The 18,386-nt window shown below is 42.7% G+C and overlaps 1 protein-coding gene and 1 long non-coding RNA gene across 20 annotated transcripts in view; one reads left to right on the forward strand and one right to left on the reverse strand.

Annotated features, from left to right (window-relative positions):
• LOC134737901 (uncharacterized) overlaps positions 1-11,767 on the forward strand; it is a 142,857-nt gene extending 131,090 nt beyond the window's left edge. Inside the window, exon 4 of the long non-coding RNA XR_010123315.1 lies at positions 11,666-11,767. This is a non-coding gene — a long non-coding RNA (uncharacterized LOC134737901). The remainder of the gene's footprint in view (positions 1-11,665) is intronic.
• TRPM3 (transient receptor potential cation channel subfamily M member 3) overlaps positions 1-18,386 on the reverse strand; it is a 904,985-nt gene that overhangs the window by 17,358 nt on the left and 869,241 nt on the right. For all 19 annotated transcript variants that reach the window (XM_054501730.1, XM_054501720.1, XM_054501728.1 and 16 more), the window contains 3 exons: positions 6,759-6,909; positions 6,443-6,642; positions 3,137-3,269 (listed from right to left, as the gene is read on the reverse strand). In XM_054501730.1, coding sequence (XP_054357705.1) covers positions 3,137-3,269; positions 6,443-6,642; positions 6,759-6,909 — 484 coding nt within the window. The remainder of the gene's footprint in view (positions 1-3,136; positions 3,270-6,442; positions 6,643-6,758; positions 6,910-18,386) is intronic.

Below are 18,386 nucleotides of genomic sequence, written 5' to 3' on the forward strand. Positions count from 1 at the left end.
TTTGAGACCTGTTAAAGATTGAGAACCCCTGGGTTGGATGTTTCTGGTCATCCCTGCTGGGATGCACACAAGAACTCAATGAGGCTGCATGTTTCCTGAGGACTGAGGCCTGCCTTGTGGATCCTTAGTGCGTGGCTTACTGCCTGGCAATGGTGAAAGCCTGGTATTCACATGTTGAAACAGAACTGAACTCATTAAAAGATAGTGAGCACAACATTTGATGAAACAGGCTTCAAGAATTGATTATCTTCAGCCAAGAGTCCACAACTCCTCATCGAAAAAAAAAAAAAAAGCCAGTCACCAATGTTGCATAATAAATGAAAAGCTTGGTTATTTGAGTATAATTATCATTAGTTAGATATTGTCCCAAATAAAGCAGAAGGCATTGGTTACTCTACTGGTGCATTATATTCTAGAACTGTATTGCTCTAGATGCATCAGGGTCATTGCTATATAAAAGGGAAAGACAAGGATTTTTCAGAATCAGGTTCCTATGAGGTGTTAATGATCTCCTGAATATTGTATTTAGCTCTTTACATACCACTGTGATGCAAAAGTGTGATTGAATAATGATCCATTTAAATGGATAATTATGGGGGTATCTTTGTATTTCTAAGAAGACTCACGCAAATACAATGTGTATAAATAACTTGTGTTTTAAGGGCAGTGGCAGGAGGAGGAGTATGAATCTCACGCTGTAAAGAAACTCCTTTCCTAAGTCTTTTAGTAGGACAAAAAGGCAGCTCTTAATGTTGTTGATTTCAAATCTCTGTTATTGGGGTTATCTAATGTGAATGTAAAATTATATAATATTCTACACACTGTATAGAATATACACAGCTAATTTAGGTAAATTTAACCATATATACCTTTCCAAATGTGTGTATATACATACATATACATATGTGTATATGTCTCTATCCCTTTCTCGCTCAATCAAATGTAAATAGGACAGGTGATTTCACCTGCCACTCCACTCAGAAAGGACATGTTCTAGAAGATGTTTGAGATTGGTAATATGGATCTACTCTTCCCTTGGTTAATCTCTGTTCCCTTGTGCATCCCATGGTGTTTCTGTTTTGCAAGTGCAATTTCAGTGTTGAGAGACATTATCTTTGGTTCACTTACAAATGCAAAAAAACCCCCTAAAACAACAATGACAACAGCATTAAAATTCCAAAACCCACACAAACGGAAGCAGCAGAATGAAGCCTGGCTTAGGTTTGTCTCTCTGGCACCTGGGCTTGGTCTTGAGGTCATCTTGGTCTTTCAGGCCCCTATTACTCCAGAAGGTCAGTCTAACGCCTAGGACACAGGGAAGGTGGGTATACATTCTGTCCTAGACTTCTGGGAGTTGCTCACTTTGGCCATCCTCTTTGAGGATGGAGCTCTGTAATCACCCAGAAAGGAACAGGGCCTTGGGGAAGGAGTATTCTTAAAGGGTTTGCAGGCATGGGGCCAGAGGCTCAAGTGGATGTACTATAGTTTCTTTTTGTTTCTTTTCAGAAAGAATTAGTGAAATGGTCACAATTTATTCACGTGCGCTGGTGCCTGCACCTCTTCGTTCTAGTTCCTCAGGGAGGCAAAGCCTTCCTTGCATCTTAACACTCTTTTTTCCCTACCTCTCTTTCTCTCCAGGTCTATGGCTTTTCTGAATTTAAAAAGCATTTCAAAGGCCTGTAGACAAATGCTTTGTAAACATGTCTGAGCAATGGGTAATGTGTCCACATAGAACAATTTCCGGGGAACACATGGTTATATGTCCATTAATAAATAGCTTCCTCAAGGCCTCAGAATGAGAAATATCTTCAGACTTTTAGTTTCTTCTTCTGTTTGCCAGAAAATTGCTTTACATTATATCATCATAAAATGGTCTATTTTGCAGCAACAGATGTGTATAAAATCTGTGCATGGCTTTAAACTTTATTAGTATTGGCTGAGTACCGATGGATACTATCACTCAATGGCATATGTGTATATACCTGCTTACATAGACTGAATTCTTCAAAGAAATAAAGGGCCAGGGACAAAATATACCATTTAGGTAATTCCTACAGAGCCACTAGAGAAGTCTGAAGTGGATGAGCAGACAAAATGTCATTTCATAAAAACTGGAGGTGACTGCCTTGAATCTTAAAAGCCTGAGTCATTCTGACTAAAGTCGTCAATATGTTAGGCCTTTCTGCACTATTTCTAATTTGCTTCTGCCATCTTTATATTGCAAATGCTTAAAATTTAAAGTTACACCTATGTTTTGTAATATTCTGGGTGTCCTTTGGAACAGTGGTTCCCAAATGCTAGGTTCTGAATGTGCCAGCCTGGAATGAAGTTTCTATTAGTCTAAAGCAAAGTAAGAAAAATAAGAAAATGTAAGTGTATTTTCATAAAGCTAGGCTTACTATGTTTAAATAATTCTCTTTATTGGAAGATCTTGCGCACTCTCTCTCTCTCTCTCTCTCTGTCTTTTTAATACCCTGAGGTGTATCGTTCAGACTGAAGATTTTTCTTATAGCTCTGCTGGCTATATTATTTGGCCAATGAGATCTAAATGTATATAACCATTCAGTAGAAAAATCTGCTTTTATTATTTTTTTTGCTTTCCTCTTGTTCTATAAAAAGGAAAAACAAAACAATCCTGGGGAAAAATCCTAATTATTATTTTAGCTAATTTACAACTCTGTTACTGTCATTTATTCAGAAGGTGTTGGGCACCCATATAAGGCAGGCACTAGGGCTGTTCAACTCCTCTGGAAAAGACATTCAATAGTCTACACAAAACATAAACTAATGGAGGGCCTAGAGTCAGGTTGAGTCTCATTTGGTTTTTGTCTGGATCAGAACTTCCCAATTTCTGATCTGAGCCAGCAACCTCAGGCCTGTTCTGTACTCAAAATTCTCTTCTGTCTGGGAGGACAGCTGCTACTGCCTGCTAGAGAAGTCTAGGATCTGTTAAGTCTGGAATATTGATCTATAGATACTTTGGGCAATGTTCTGTTCTCTCATAAGCTCCATGATTTCTCAGACAATGAACACAAACACAAAAGATCTCTGTTTTGTGACCGTGTGAATAAATTCGATGGATAAAGCATGCCTTGGCACAACACATCTGTGGGAGGCATGTGTCCACAGAACACACCTTTCTGAAGTCACCCGTATCCTCTCATCATTAGACGAGTTGAACCGATCATCCTTTTCTCTGAAGTATTCTTCTATGCATTGCTCTTCAAAGTCATGTACTTTCTTGAGCTCATCATCGGTTATGAAGAGTTCTGTGGAAAAAAAAAAAAAGTAAGCCTTGAGGGAGAGAAGTAAAAGCGATGGCATCTGATTTGTGGGCCTAGTGACATTCCCAGTACAAATCTAGGTGGGAAAAGGGGCCTAGATTCCTTGCTAAGTCTCAAATGAAATCCAAATCCAATTAGGCAACTTGCATCTCTGTCTTCTTTCTGAACATGAAATTTATTACGGGTCTCTGAAGTTCACCTGAGCATATCTGGTTTACTGCAGGAGCTGGGTAGAATTAGGCAAGTTGTGAGGCCAGGGAAAAAGCTAAATCAAGGAAAGGGAAGCTATTCAGAGCATAGAGTATCTTAAAAGCTCAAAAACTTCTGGGCTGGGGGGTGTGGCAGAGAGACACTGTTGATTGGCCTTACTAAAAGCCCTTTTGCAACCTCATTCTCCTTTTTTCCTTTCCTGCTACTGAGCTTAGAAACCCAACACAAACATTTCCAGTTTCCCTTGAAGCTAGCAGCAACCACGAGGACCCAGTTTGGGCCAAGAAACAAAAGAAGTCTGCTGCCAGGGAGGAGTGGTGTTTTGGAAAGAGATTTTACTTTCTTGATAAAATATAGACATGTGGTTGCTTCTTTCTACAGTTTTTCACCTTCTCCTCTTTTTCCTGCCTGGAACATGAATGTGATGACTGGAGGTGAGGCATCTATTTTGTGGCCATGAAACAAGAAAGCACAAAAGGAATAGCTGAGCCTAAAAAATAGAAGGAATCTGGATCTTTGACTTCAATGAGCCATTGTTGAGCTCTGGGCTCTTCATTTTTTGTTAAGTGAGAAAAATAAAGCCTTATTTATTTGTGTTATTGTTAGCCTTGTTTCTGTTAATAGAAGGTAAATGGATTCATAACTGATATAGCAGTAGAAAGAGCCCAGTGGAAAATTGAAACTTTAAGTGGTTTATGAATCAGGGTTATGGGGAGAGAACTGCTTTGCCAATTCTTAAATGGGACAAGTCAGTCTTCTAATCCCATGCCCTCAAGATGTGATAGGGATTGTCCCAAATATTTGGAGCCCTGGATTTTGGACCCTCAGGGATTTAGTTTGCTGAGGTGGTTCTTGCTTGTTTTGAGACATTAGCCTGAATTTGCCTGGGGCATGGAAAGTATGAATGTAAAAGCAGGTGAGAGAAAAGGAAATACCAGAAATCAGACTGCTCTTGTCAAATATGGGAGGCTTCCTGAGGTGAGGAAGACCTGTATCACAGGGGACACTTGAGATTCACTCATGAAATTACACAGAGCATTAGTCTGGAGGGAGGCGAATGAAAAGAGGCAGTTTAGAGAGGCCCTCAAAGCACAGATGATTGCTATTGCTGCTATGCTATTGATATATTTGAGACTCAAAGGAGTATATTTAACACTTATTCTGCTGGCACTTCATTTAACTTCTTTGGCTATATGTAATGACTTTTTAACAAAAATAAAATACTATTTTTTAAAACTTCATTAACCTGTCAAATTTTAACAATAAAAATTAGATTTTACATTTCAGAGTGTTTTGTCTGAGCCTCTGCCAGAACTTAGCAGTGTCCTGGGTTCTTTTAATTAAGGCTACAGATGGATAGTGAAAAGTTCAGTTTCCCCGACTGATTCATACAATGCAGGGCCCTTGTCTCTGACCTTCACCCTTTTCCATCCAGCCACAGCACTAAAATCTTTCTTCTCTGAGAAAGCGGACATGGCTGTTCCTCCCTTCTGAGCATCCAGTGACTTGGCAATGCTTTCGTTGCTACCATTGGTGATAACAAGAAGAAAACCCTGAACAGCAGCTGCATGGAGCTGGCTCCCATCTAGCCCAGTGTCTGGCTTGTTCAGGTTCTCTGGCCTTCTGTGAGGGGGTGGGCACTGGAAAGGAAATGGATCTCTGGACTGTCCTACTTCCTGCATTGTATTTACAAACACCCCCTTCCTAAGCTCTCTGGATAAGTGAGGTTCCTCTTCTACCGCAAATGATTCATGCTTTATTGTAAATTATTTTGGGACTCTGAGCTAGCTCTTAGCATGTTATCCACTGCAGGCTATCATTCATTAGAGCATCCTGCTGCCCCTGATTTTGTATCCCATGCTCCTCCACATTGGCTAGAGTTCCTGAGTCGAGAAGCTTAGGGTTTATTTCATAGGTCATCCACCCCGACCCCTCCAACTTTTCTCTTTGCTTAAATTTGTGTTTCTGATGGAAACACTGAATTCTGGAATTCCCAGGTCTCTCTAATTTAAATGTCTAAAAAGAAGTTGGGCATTGCAAGGTCAGGGAGGGTGTTAAGAGTTTCAGATTTAGAGAAGCTGTTGACCAAATTGTTTTGGTCTCAAACCTTAGATATACTGGTGACTACACAGAGGGAGGTAGACTCCTGGGTTATAATCCCAGAGGCTCTTATTCAGTAGATTTGATGTAGGTGGCCTGTTTGACACACTTTGAGAAGCCGTAGGAGCTTGCTGGTATGGGACTGGATTCCCAGTGGTTCTTAATGGAGCGTGGTACCTAAAGGGTATTTAGGAATCTGTGGGAGTCACTAGTATTTAATGTGTGGAGGCTGTATATGCCAGACCTCCTGCAGTGTGTGGCACAATCCTACACAACAAGGAATTGTTCCACCTCAATGCTAATAGAACCACCTTTTAGAAACACTGGGCTGGAAGGTGGATGGTGAAGGGTCTTCTGTTTTGTCCTCCGAGTAACAGAAAGCAGGGCTGGTCTTCTCATGAGGCAATCTAGGCACAACCCCTAAGGTTTAGGAAAATGTTTAAGATCAGAAAAAATTATAGGTCCAGAAATTATTGCTTAAATTATATATAATGTAGCCTTGGGTGGCATATTAATACCATTGATGTATTTTGGGTTGAGATCTCTGGAAAGCAAGAAACTTAGAACTTATGAAGTTTCTAAAATAGCCCTGCTGGAGACTAATTGTATCTCTCTAAGAAAGATATGAGGCTAAGAGTGCTCAATTTCAGCCTCTACCATCTTCTTTCTGACATTATTTCTCATTCAAGTCAACTCCCTCATCCCCCAATGCTCTCCAAGCCTTCAGAGCTGTCTGTAGCCTGCAAGAGGCAGGAGGAACTAGGTGGGCACGCGATTCTGCATGATTGCCTATAGGAAGCGGTAGGGATTTCTGATTTGTGGCGGCTGGGCTGTCGCTTGAAGCTTACTCAGGCCGTAGTCCCTTTCATCTGGGTCGCTCTCGTGTTTCCTCCATCGGCAGCACAGGTGCTGGAATATCATGGTCATGTGGCTGAAGATGATCAGTGGCGGGGGCAGAACCGGCCTTTCATGGAAAGTCATGATGAGCTGATACCTCTGAAACTTCCACACTTGGTTGGATATCGATTTTACTTCAAAAAATGTATTGCTAAAATAGAGACCAAAGAGAATCAAGTGAGAAAAACCCGCTGTTTTCTGAAGCATAGACTCCCCTTCACCCCTGCTGTCCTCATCCATCCCAAGTGCTCTGAAGGACCCACTTACTTAAAGACAGCAATGAGGAGGTTGACCAGCAAGATGTTTGCCACTAAGAGGTAGCAGGCCATGATGGCCGGCACGATCCAAGCTCCTGTCTTGCAGGGAGGCAGCTGGATTATTTTACCATCCTCTCGGGTCTCATTCTGTCCACAGGGAGCTGGAGGGAGCAACACACACAAGAAATGAGAAACTGGCTATTTGAGTTAGAAAAAAAAAAAAAAAGATGGATTTGTATGAGGGTTTTAGATGGAAGAAATATATAGCCATCTCAAACAGAAAAAAGTTCCAAACAGCCAAAATTGAAAAATGAGAGCTTCATGAATATCTCGAGGGGCTGCTACTTTGGCAGTGGGGGGCCTTGGTTCCACAGTCTCCCCAAGTTATCACCTGACCAGAAGAGGGGGGTGGAGCCATCTGCTTGCTCACCCTGCCGCTAGGCCCCTACACTGGGTGAGGGGCACTTGGTGCTCCTTCTGAAGCCTGGTGAGAACTTTTCTTGGGTGTGCCCAGGGAGAAGAGAGTCCCACCACTGGCAAGTTACTTTCAAAATGTGCAGCAGAGGCTGTCCGCCCGACAGCTGTAAGAGCAGCAGCATCTCAGGACTGTTGATTGGGAATTAACACCAGGGCAGCTGTTAATTGCTGCAAGAAACAACCTGGGAGCTCCAGCTAACGATTTGCTGTCTCAGTACAGAAGGAACAACACAGGGCAGTGCCTTGGGAAGTATTTAGAGGGCTTGTCGCTCTCTGCTCCTGATGGATGGGATTTCATTAGGAGGGCAATGAGGGGTGATGGGCTGCGATCATGGAGCTCACAGCAGCCACATCCGTTCTTCCAGCAGCATTTCCATTCCAAAAGTGTGCTTTTCAGGGCACAGGAAATAAAACCTAACTGCAGTGGATAAATGGGCAAATGGGGGAAAAAAAAGCCTGGAGGTGGGGGTGAGGAGGAAGGTGATATGTGGGATTGGCTGTGTGTGAGTAATGTGCTAATGAGGCCTGCTTGGAATTTCCGGGTAAATGCAAGAAAGAAAAAAAATCCCTGACAAAGCTTCTTAGTGCTGCACAGACAATGTGGCTCAGGAAGCCAGATGATGCCGTGAGGTGCCAGGCATGGGGTAGCCCTCCTCTCCAGCCCCCTATAATGGCTTTAGAACAAGGCTCTTTGCATCTACCTGTAAAAGGCGGTTCGGGGGAGTGGGAGGAGCACCAAGAGGTCTCAGCAATTGCCACAGGCTGCTTTGATGATCGGCCAGGAAGATTTGAAAAGTTGACCCAGAATCTACTCGGCTGGAGTACTTGGCAAGAGGCGTCCATTCCTCTCTCCAGAGTTTCCGTTGCTAGGCTGCACATTCTACAGTGATTCTCAACCCTGGCTGCCCTGGGGATCACCTGGGGAGCTCTAAAAAATACCAATGGCCAGCTTGGCTCCAGACAATTGAATCAGAATCCCTGAGGGTGTCCCAGGCATCAGCATTTCTTTGAAAACTTTCTAGGTAATTCTCAATTGCCATGAAAGTTGAGTCCACTGAGCTAGAATTAGGCTGGAAAAATTATGTAATTTTTGACATGCTCTGAGGCCCAAAATGCATCTTCTCAGCCTATGAGGATTTTAATAACATTAGGACACCAAGACCTGGTTTTTATGGCCAAGAAAAGAGGACCAAAGTGCTTCCTTTAGTTCTGCCTGCCAAGATGATTGGATGCAGAATCAGGCATTTTTGAGGAGCAAGAATCTTTTTTTTATTATTGCAGTTGTGGCACTAAACACCCAAGACGGCCATGTAAGAGGTCCTGATCATTTCCACCCTTAGAAGGAAAACGCAGCAACGAAGCCCCCTGGCTTCAGCATGAAGTCAAACTCTGAGAGTGCCTGGCCCTGGGCCATGTCTTGCCACCTCCCACCTCTCACTCTGAGCACAAACTGGACTGAGTTTCCTGCAGTTCCTAGAAATGCCATGCGCTCTCTTACTTCCTGATCTTGAGCCATGCTGCTGCTTAGCTTCTAAAAGACCCCTCTGCTACCTTGCTCCCATTCCCATGCTTCACCTGGGTGAATCCTGCTCTTTAGTGCTCACTTGGCTTTCCAAAGCCCACCCAGCTCCCTTGCTGCCCCATCCAGCAAGGACTTGGGTAGGTATCTTCCTTACAATCCCAGAGCACCCTCTGCCTGCCCTTTTGGGGGTGTCTCACACTGTATCACCATTGCCAGTTTACTCGTCTGTATTCCACACAAGATTCCTGGTGGAAGGTTGCTCCTCAAGATTTCCCATCATCTGGCTCAGTGCATACACATAGCACATCCACATGCACCTGTACAGGATGAATGTTGCATAAATACGGGAGACCATGGGGACACAATCTTCTTGTTGTACACTAATAGACATTTCCCACACCTCCGCAGCCCTACTTGTGATGCATAGTCCTAGCTCTGAGGGGTCATTAGCTCCTTTCTTAGGTTCTTTCCAGAAAGCCTGCCCTCAGCTTGGCAAGGAATCTTCTTACACTCAACCAGACTTCAGCATCTCTGCTACCCACTTGGCCACAGGCCTCATGGAACCATTGCTTTGTTTTTCTCTCCTCTGTGAAGCTTCTCGCACCTACTCTACCCACTCCCTCCCAGCCTAACAGTCTGGTAGGCTGGTCACTCCTCTATTCTGCCCTTTCCTCTGGCTCCTGCTCAGATCTCTGTGTAGACGCCAACAAAGAGCAAAAATAACTGCTTGGGGTTAAGTTAGAGAACTTACATGATTTTTACAAATGTGTTCCCTGATCTCCATTTCTTGACTATTCTGAGAGAATACAAAATAAACTTGTGAGAGGCAGAGCTCATTTATCTTGCTCTTTTTGACCCTATATTGAGGGATGGCCATGAAGACACTTCCTCCACTTGGGCCCTGTGCCCAGCTGAGAGAGGAAACAAGGAACAGTAGGTGCTTGCTTGTTTCAAGTGGTCCATGTGCATTTCCATGGACTTTCAGAAAGTGCCATCAACATATTTCCAGGTCTCTGCTGAGTTCCTCTGCTTGGTTCCTCAAAGGCTCTCACTAATTAAAATATTGGACCAGCTTAATATCTTTTTTTTTTTTTTAACATTATGTACCTTCCTGAGAAACTTAATATCTTTATTGAAGATTTGATTTGATGTCAACAAATCAAATCTTGGATTTGATTTGTTTGGCGCCAGGAGCCTCCTGCCAATCTTTTGGGTATTAATTTATTCCAGCCTCCCCCACCTTTTACTCATCCTGCTTTAACAGAGGTAGTATTAATTTAGTGGTTAGGAACATGTATTATGTTCAAACCCCGACTCTGGCCGAGTGCAGTGGCTCATGCCTGTAATCCCGGCACTTTGGGAGGCCAAGGTGGGTGGATCACCTGAGGTCAGGAGTTCGAGACCAGCCTGGTCAACATGGCAAAACCCTGTCTCTATTAAAAATACAAAAATTAGTCAGGCATGGTGGCGCACACCTGTAGTCACAGCTACTTGGGAGGCCGAGGCAGGAGAATTGCTTGAACCTGGAACGCGGAGGTTGCAGTGAGCTGAGATCGTGTCACTGGACTCCAGCCTGGGTGACACAGCAAGACCCTGTCTCAAAAACAAACCCCTCCCCCAAACCCTGACTCTGCCATTTTCAAATGATCTGACTTTAGCTTTGTCCATAAACTTTAGCTTCTTCATCTGTAAAATGGGAGTAATAATGGTATATTACTGTCAAGTAATGTACTGTCAAGATCATTACACAAGATAATACATGCAAAGTATGTAGTTCAGTATCTAGCACATAGCACTCAATGAACATTAGCTGATGTCATGATTGGTATTTTTATTTCTGTAATTGATAGACTTTGAGCTTCTCAGGAACTGTTTTATTCCTCTTTGTTTTGCAATCACTAAGAATAGCGCTTACTCTACAAACGTATTCAGTGGTTATAATATGCTGAATACAGGGTATATTGGGAATTAGAGAGATGCTTCCTGTTCTTAAAGAACTTGCAATTTGGTAGAGACATAGAAAGGGTACAAAACATTGCATTATTGTGTGATATGAGTTTGGATGGGGTTTCTGAGGAAGCACTCACATTTGAACTGTGATAGTCCCTCTAGATTGGCCATACAGAGCAGTCTGGTAGTCAGGACCAGCCTGAGGAACATCATCTAGGTTCTACAGCAGTAAGGGCAATATACATGAATTAGATGATCCTTGTTACCATGATGATGATGGTAAAAATGAATAGTTAAGAAACAGCCTTCATTTGGTAATATCAGCAAAGAAACAGCATTATATGCAGCAGTTAATGCAAAATGTTGTTCTATAATGGTTTCTAATGATGTCCTTGTTCTGGGTAGTTACCACCCTAGAAAGTGCTATGACTCAAACTTACAGATGTCTACCACTGATGAAGATGAACTGGTGCCTTAAAGCCCTGATAAGCAGCAGATTCCAGGATGGGGAATAAATTATCTGGATTGTCATATGGCACCAACCAGTATCTGGAGATTTATGTTCCCAGGGAAATGACCTCGGGACATGCACCCAAGACGGCACATGGGTGGATGTTTAGGGAATGTAGGCTGGTGACTTCCCCTGGGCCTCCTCCTTCCCTGCTTTTGGGACCTGACATTTGGGTGGCTTTTCTCTCAGTCGTTTTGCAAGAGGCAAATGCATGGTCTGTACCACCGCCATACCAAGTGGCATGTTGTCACCTCCTTCTTTCATGGTGACAGTCAGTACAGAGTCCCTCTAGTGGATATTGACTGGTTCCACCTGCGCAGTGTATATTTCCCCCATCCTAGTTTCCTTTTGTGGAACCACCCCTTGTCCACTCTCAGTCCATGAAGTATGGGTGAAATGAACTTCAATGCCAAATCTAGGAGAAGGTTAATCAGTGTGTTTTATTCCCTGATTGCAGTGATCGGTTCAGGGATGGACATGTGACCCACACCTGATCAATCAGCTCAATAAGCATCAGCCTTGGAACTTTTGCTGAAACTAGTATAAAAGAGAAGTTCTCTATTCACAGTACAATGTAAGGCTACCAAGTAGAGAAGGCCTGCCCAAGAGTGACTCTATCACAGAGAACAGAAACTGATTCCTGGCTCAGCCATGCCTAAAACCAGCCTTCTATAGTCATATAAACCATGAGATTCTTTCTTTTTCTTAAGTCAATTTCAATTGGGTTTCTGTTACTTGTAATTAGTCTTGACTGATACAATTACCCCCACCTCTAGCCCTTGTCCACAAGCCAGTAATAAGAGATGTTCATATTTTGGACACCTCATTCCTGAGAGACTGCATTTGGAGTCTTGGAATGGCATGGAAAGATTGGAAGGAGCAATGTGGGATGTAAAACCTGATCTGATACCAAGGTTGAATTATTGCCAGGAGCCAGAGGCCATGCTGCTCCCCTTCTTCCCCAAAGTATAAAATAAGGGGCCTATACTGATAAAGCTCAAATTTTGTCCAACTGGGATCTTTGACTCAGAAACTAATGACACAGATTAGTCCTATTATCAAACCTGTAGGATTAATGCAGCTGGGAAACTTTGGCCAAGCACCTGGCCGAAGTTAAAGTGAAGAAAACTTATTCTAGAAGCTGGTCATAGCTTAAGATTAAGTCGTAGGGCCTCAAAGTCACGTGCAGGTACAGAATGGGAAGGCTACATCTATGCAGCAGTGGCAAATTAGAAGGGATCAAACATTTGGAGATTCAGATTCTCTATGGTTTACTTATGGGGGTCACATTGACACATCACATGGCAGAAGCCTGGAAATGCTATTTCTGTTAACTATGCATTAGTAAGTAGAAATAGATGATTGGGCTCTGGAACAAATTAACAGGTTGTTCAGGTAGAATTCTGCCAGAGTACATGGACGATAGTAAGAAAGCCCTCCCTATAGATGTTGTGGGGGTTTTGGAGCACAGCCTTCCAATGGTTGCAATGTTTTTCATACATAAACTTTTATAATAACAAGTCAATGACATCCCTTGCTGGAATATAAGCCTCACAGGGCAAGATTTTTGTCTCTTTTGTTCACTAAACAGCCTCTAGAACACTACCTGGCACGTAGTAGGTGCTCAATAAACATTTGCTAAATGCCTGCAGACATGGATGTCACACACTGCACATGTGACCTGCAATGTCAGGCATTTCTGTGAGTTACAGCTCCTCTATTTCACTGGGTGTCTATTTTCCTGTCTATGTCAAGACCTCATCAAGTGTCATCATGACCTGTCAATATAGGGTAGCTCCTGTGAGAGCAAAAAACTGACAGAGGGAAAAAATAGATTTTTTTGGTTTTTGGTTTTTGGTAATTGCCAAGGTTAAAGCGATAGGTCTGGTCTTTGACAAAAGCTATAGAAAATCTCCCTCTAGATGCTGTTGTGTAAATCTCCATGGCAAACCATCAATACCCCATCTTGCATCCATGACAGACGTTGCCAGTTAATCTTGATGTTTTTTCCCTCTGAGCCAAGATGTGACCTTGGAAACCTTCTCAAGACAAAACTCCTGAAAGCACACCAACCAACTGAAATTGACGCAAGAGAAGGGACCTTTCTCTCAGTCCCGGTAGAAATGGGAATGTGAAAGATCAGTGATGTTCTTTTCAGGATCCTCCTCAAGCCCACATGGCCTGGCCAGTACCTGCCCTATACCACCTCACAGTTGCCCAGGAACCAGAAAGGGTCAGAATAGGACATCCTGCTTATTTCAGACACTGATACTTGTGACGAGGGACCATCCTGAGAGGGCTGTGGAATACCCCCACGTACATCCTGGACCTGAGGACCCTGCCCCCTGCCTATTTAAAAGATAGCTTTAAAAATGGTGCTTTCACAGAAAATCCTGGTCCTAGTTTTTTCCTTATTTGGGATTGTCAAAAGTGAAGGAGAGTGGAGATTTGGGAATAAACATCGTGGAAAGCATATTATGTGGCAATCTCCATGCTGGGCACATTACATTGGCCATTGTGTTTCATCTTCTTATCAGTTCTGTAAGAAATGCATTGTCTTTGTTTTACAGCTGAGGAAACACGTGCCGAGGGGTGAAATGCCTTACCCAAGACCACACAGCTAATAAGGGGATAATGCCAGAACCATTCCATATATCCAAAAAATACTGAGTTCCTGCTATGTGCCAGTGGCAACTGGCAGTGAAGATACAATTACAAATAAAGCAGAAATGGGCACTACCCTCTGACCCTGAAGTCTATATGTATTCTGCTCTACCTCACGTGGCCTTGCCAATGTAATATTAGTGACCACCTACTGCAGGCTTAAATGGAAGGCCCTGTGCTATGAGCTTTACTTATATCACCTCATTTTAATCTTTACCATATTTTGACATGATAGGTCTAATGTTTCCCATTTTACATATGAAGTAGGGAGGCTCAGAACACTTTAGGGTCCCTGTCAGGTAGCTCAGATCCAGGAAGAACAAAATCAGGATGTCTATAAAAGCCTGGTGAGCTACAAATTCCCTTTCCTTGGTGCCTCTGACGAAAGAGCAAACATGGGATTGAGAGGAATCTCTCAATTATGAACAAATGTAGAAACAGTTCATTAGACATTGATGATTCTTGTCCTCATCGACATGAATAACTTGGCCTGAGCTGTTCAGATGAAGTACGAGTACACAGAACAGTTTAAAAGTTCAGAGGGTGGAGAGAGAAATTAGGTTCAAGTAAGAGGCATCGGGGGTAGGCATTTCCACCCCAAAGATTAAGACACTTGCCCTTTTGATTTCATCCTATAATATGCATGGAAAAGAAGTTATTTATTTAATACGCACACCATCTTGTCCCTAAAAAGTCAGAGGAATTTAAAATGGAACACCAATGTTTGATGTAATCAGAGTCATCTTTAAAAATATGGCGAAAAAGGATATTTCTTGAAGTATGCCCCTTCCTCTCCTGTCTGAAGAAATGTTTCAAAAGCTCAATCCAAATCACAAGCAATGGAATAAAGAGCTTAGTTGAGTATCTGACTACATTTATCCTATTTTTTTTTATAGAAAGGATTTTCAACTAAAAATCCATCTTGAAAAGATAACAAGACAAAGAGGATTTCTCCACCTCCTTTTGAAAATCTATACAGTTCGCCATGGAGGACTTAGAATGCCATTAGCGCAGCTGCTGTGGCTTACTGGGAGGACAAATTTGATTGAGATAACGCTGCTCTTTGGGCTTTTCCTGACACGACGTTTTCCTTGGCAAGACAACTGGAGATGCCTCCCTTTGCATGGCTACATCTTTCTAGAAACTTCCTTATCTGAGGGTCTTTGATTATGGTGGGTCCAGGTGGAGGTTTTCTCTGTGGAAACATGAGGCTCTTTCTGTTGCTTTCGGTAGGTGACTCCCAATATCCTCTTATAATGGACAAGAAGAGCAGAGGTCACTGAAAACCAGGCAAGCCCAACTTTCTAGAGTCAAAAGCACCGTCTACTAGCATCCCATCTACTAGCATCCCCTTTTACTTCTTTTGTGGCTTAAGTTTTTTCTCTTCACCTAACCCAAACACTAGGTAAGATGCTAACTGATAATGATATGGCACAAAGGCAGCCACTGGAAATTGGTGGGAGGCCTTGGTTTCTCCATCCATGAATGAAGGGAGTTGGGCTATTGATATTCCCTACAGTGCAACAGACACACAGCTTGGGAAGTCCAAGATGGCTTTAGGACACAGAAATAGGGCATTAAATAGCACTGAACTAGATAGTAAGGGATGACGCTGTCAAACTTCTTTCCATCTTTCTGACGCCATCAGAGAGAAAGTGTTAGTTTAAGCATACTATTCTTTTAACACTTCCTTAATGTTTGCTAAATTCCCTTTTTAGGAAAGACTGAGCTCAAGCATCTGGTAGAATTTCACAACAATGTAGCGTTTTTCTTTCTGTTTATTTTGTGGTTATCCTCTATTTATGTCAAATGATACTGATTTTCAACTTGTGACCATAAATCTTTAAAAATAAATTTTCTAAAAAATGAGCCAATTTAACTAAAAATATTTAAGAGTAGAACAAAGGTTATAAACTAGTGAATGGGGGTGTGTGGTTGACTGAAGTTTGGGAAGTGCTGGATTAGATTATCTCCAAACTCCGTCTATTTCTGATATTTTGTCACTCCATGATTCCAGGAAGAGGAGCAAAAGACTTGAATATGCCCCAAACTGAATCATCTATCCCAGGAGCCAACTGTAGGCCACTTATAGAACCTTAATCTTTTTGTCCCTGGTAGAAAAGCAAACTAGCTCCCACTGCATTAAATGGAACTCAGCCCCCACCTGGGGAAAAAAAGGGACCAATGATATAGCCTCCAACTCTTCAGGGCCATCTTGGCTTGTGGTCTATCTGCTATTTGCACACAGTTTCAGCTTTGAGCTATTCAGAACCCACTATTAAGCTCAATGTCTCATTTTTTAATCCAGTAAATTAGCAGGATGTCACAAATCTAGGTATGTTGTGTGTGTGTTGGTGGGGTAGGGGGGAGGTATGGGGGGAAGAGCGTCCTGGGGGAGAAGTGGGGAGAATTAAATTCCTTCTGTTATTTGGTTTCATGTTCTTCCTATACTGTATATCTAGCTTTACCTGGAAACAAAAATTATTTATTTGAAGAGGGCTTCAAAATTCCAACCTTAGTATTTCATTATTTTGCATCAGGAATTAATATCAGAAAGATTTTATGCAAATCTTGCCTGGGAAGAATATATATCTAAACTAGCCTATTGTACATGCCAGTGGGTTTGCTGCCATGATTAGGAGATCGATTTCATTAACAGCCCCAATTTCTCTCCCCTCCCTGGATCTACACTGCTTTGTCATGTGATGTTAGAATTTCTATCACTAAACAGGTGGGATCTCTTTCCTCGCCCCTTGATTCTGAGTTTGGCCATGTGGTTTGCTTTGGTGAATGGAACGTTAGCAAATATGACCCACACAGAACCTTGGAAAAGCCCTTAATGTTTCTGTTTCCACTTTTTGGCTTCCGCCATTACCATAAGAGACATGCGTGAGCTAGCCAGTTGGAGAACGAAACACAGGTTCTCTGCTTCCAGGTGCTTCTGCTCTCTGAGCTGAGGCTGTTCTGGAGGAGGTGATAGTCAGCTGACCTCTTGGCATGTGATTGAGACCAGCCCAGACCAGAAGAACTATGCAGCCAACTCTCAGTCTTCTGAGCTCAATACGTGCTTATGGCGTTAAGTTCCTGAATTCTAGGGTGGTTCTTCCTATAGCATTTTTGTGTTGATAGATACCTGATACACAAGCTAAATTTCCCTTGCCCTGCTCACAGCTAGAAGAGGCAGCCCTACGACCTTCAGGCTGACAAAGTCCTTTCCTCATTTCTTCACTTCCCCTTTCACCCAATTCAGGCTACAGATGATTGGAGCAGATCCCACCATTGACCAAGAAGGAGTGAGTTCATTGAATGACCACTGACTAATCAGACTCTTTGTCTTTAGAAATAAAACAGAAGTGCAGAGACTTAAGTTAGATGATGGCAAGTACTTAAAGATCATACAGAGCCAGACCTCACTGGGTCATGTAAAGCAAGCCATATGAGAGAGAGATGGTGGAGGAAGGGAGAAAGGAAATGGGAGAAGAGAGCGAGAGGAGAGAGATGATTGATTATTGATTGAGGCAGGAGAGAAGTATAGAGAAAAGCAGATGAGTGTGGTCACGTCTTCTGATTCTGACTTTCCAAAACCACTTCCGGTTTTGTTCCCAGTCAGCTCACGCATGTCATGCTCTGCTTCCTGTGTTTGAATGCCTCTGCGGTTTTCTCTTAGACACTTATAGTCAGTCTTTATTGAACATACTCTGTATAGTTTCGTTTTCTTAACGATCAACATTTTTCTCTGGTTGAGAACATAGTCACTAAGACTTTAGAAGGAATCAGTTTCCTTGCCTAGTAGTTTCATCAGAGAAGGGAGGGGCTGTGAGAAGGGAGAGGGAAGCTCTGGGAAGGGTTAGAAGAATGGAAATAATTGTGTTTAACTCAGTTTTACTCAGGGCTTGCCTCATCATCATCATTACACCTTCATTTTGATATTTGCATATACCAAATAGGATTAGATAAGTTCTTTCCTTCTTCAAACCAAAACAACAGAAAAATTTCAGAGAAAACATAAAATAAGTTACTCTTTCAGATTTTTGTGTTGCTGTCCACCTACCTGTAATTCATCACAACTCCCCGACGCGCAACAATACACCTTTCTGAGCAACGAGGGCAGGAGGAGGCATCCCTTCCCCTGTAGGTGAAGGGAGCTGGAATCCATTCTCATTGCCTTTACTGTGGAAGGTTTTCCCTGTGAGTCCACACTACCTCAGCCTACAGGCCACACACTAAGGAATATGCTTGTTGTTTCTGCTTAAAATGGAATTGTATTACTTTTCAGAAGCCCATGCATATTTAGGGTATTAGTGTATTCAAAGAGGGAAGAGCCATGGCCCTCTTCAAGAGGGGGCTTCTTAGGAAAAGAACCAGCAACCTCATATCAGGGCTCTCTGTGCTTGGAAGGATCAGTCCAGTGAGCCAGACTGCATGTCTATGTGTAAATGCACATCAGGGGACACGAGGCTACACCACCTCCAAAGAAACAATCTATGGCTCCTGTCGACTCCTATTGCATTGTG

This window comes from Pongo pygmaeus, chromosome 13 (assembly GCF_028885625.2).
Source record: "Pongo pygmaeus isolate AG05252 chromosome 13, NHGRI_mPonPyg2-v2.0_pri, whole genome shotgun sequence".
In the NCBI taxonomy this organism is placed as follows: domain Eukaryota; kingdom Metazoa; phylum Chordata; class Mammalia; order Primates; family Hominidae; genus Pongo; species Pongo pygmaeus.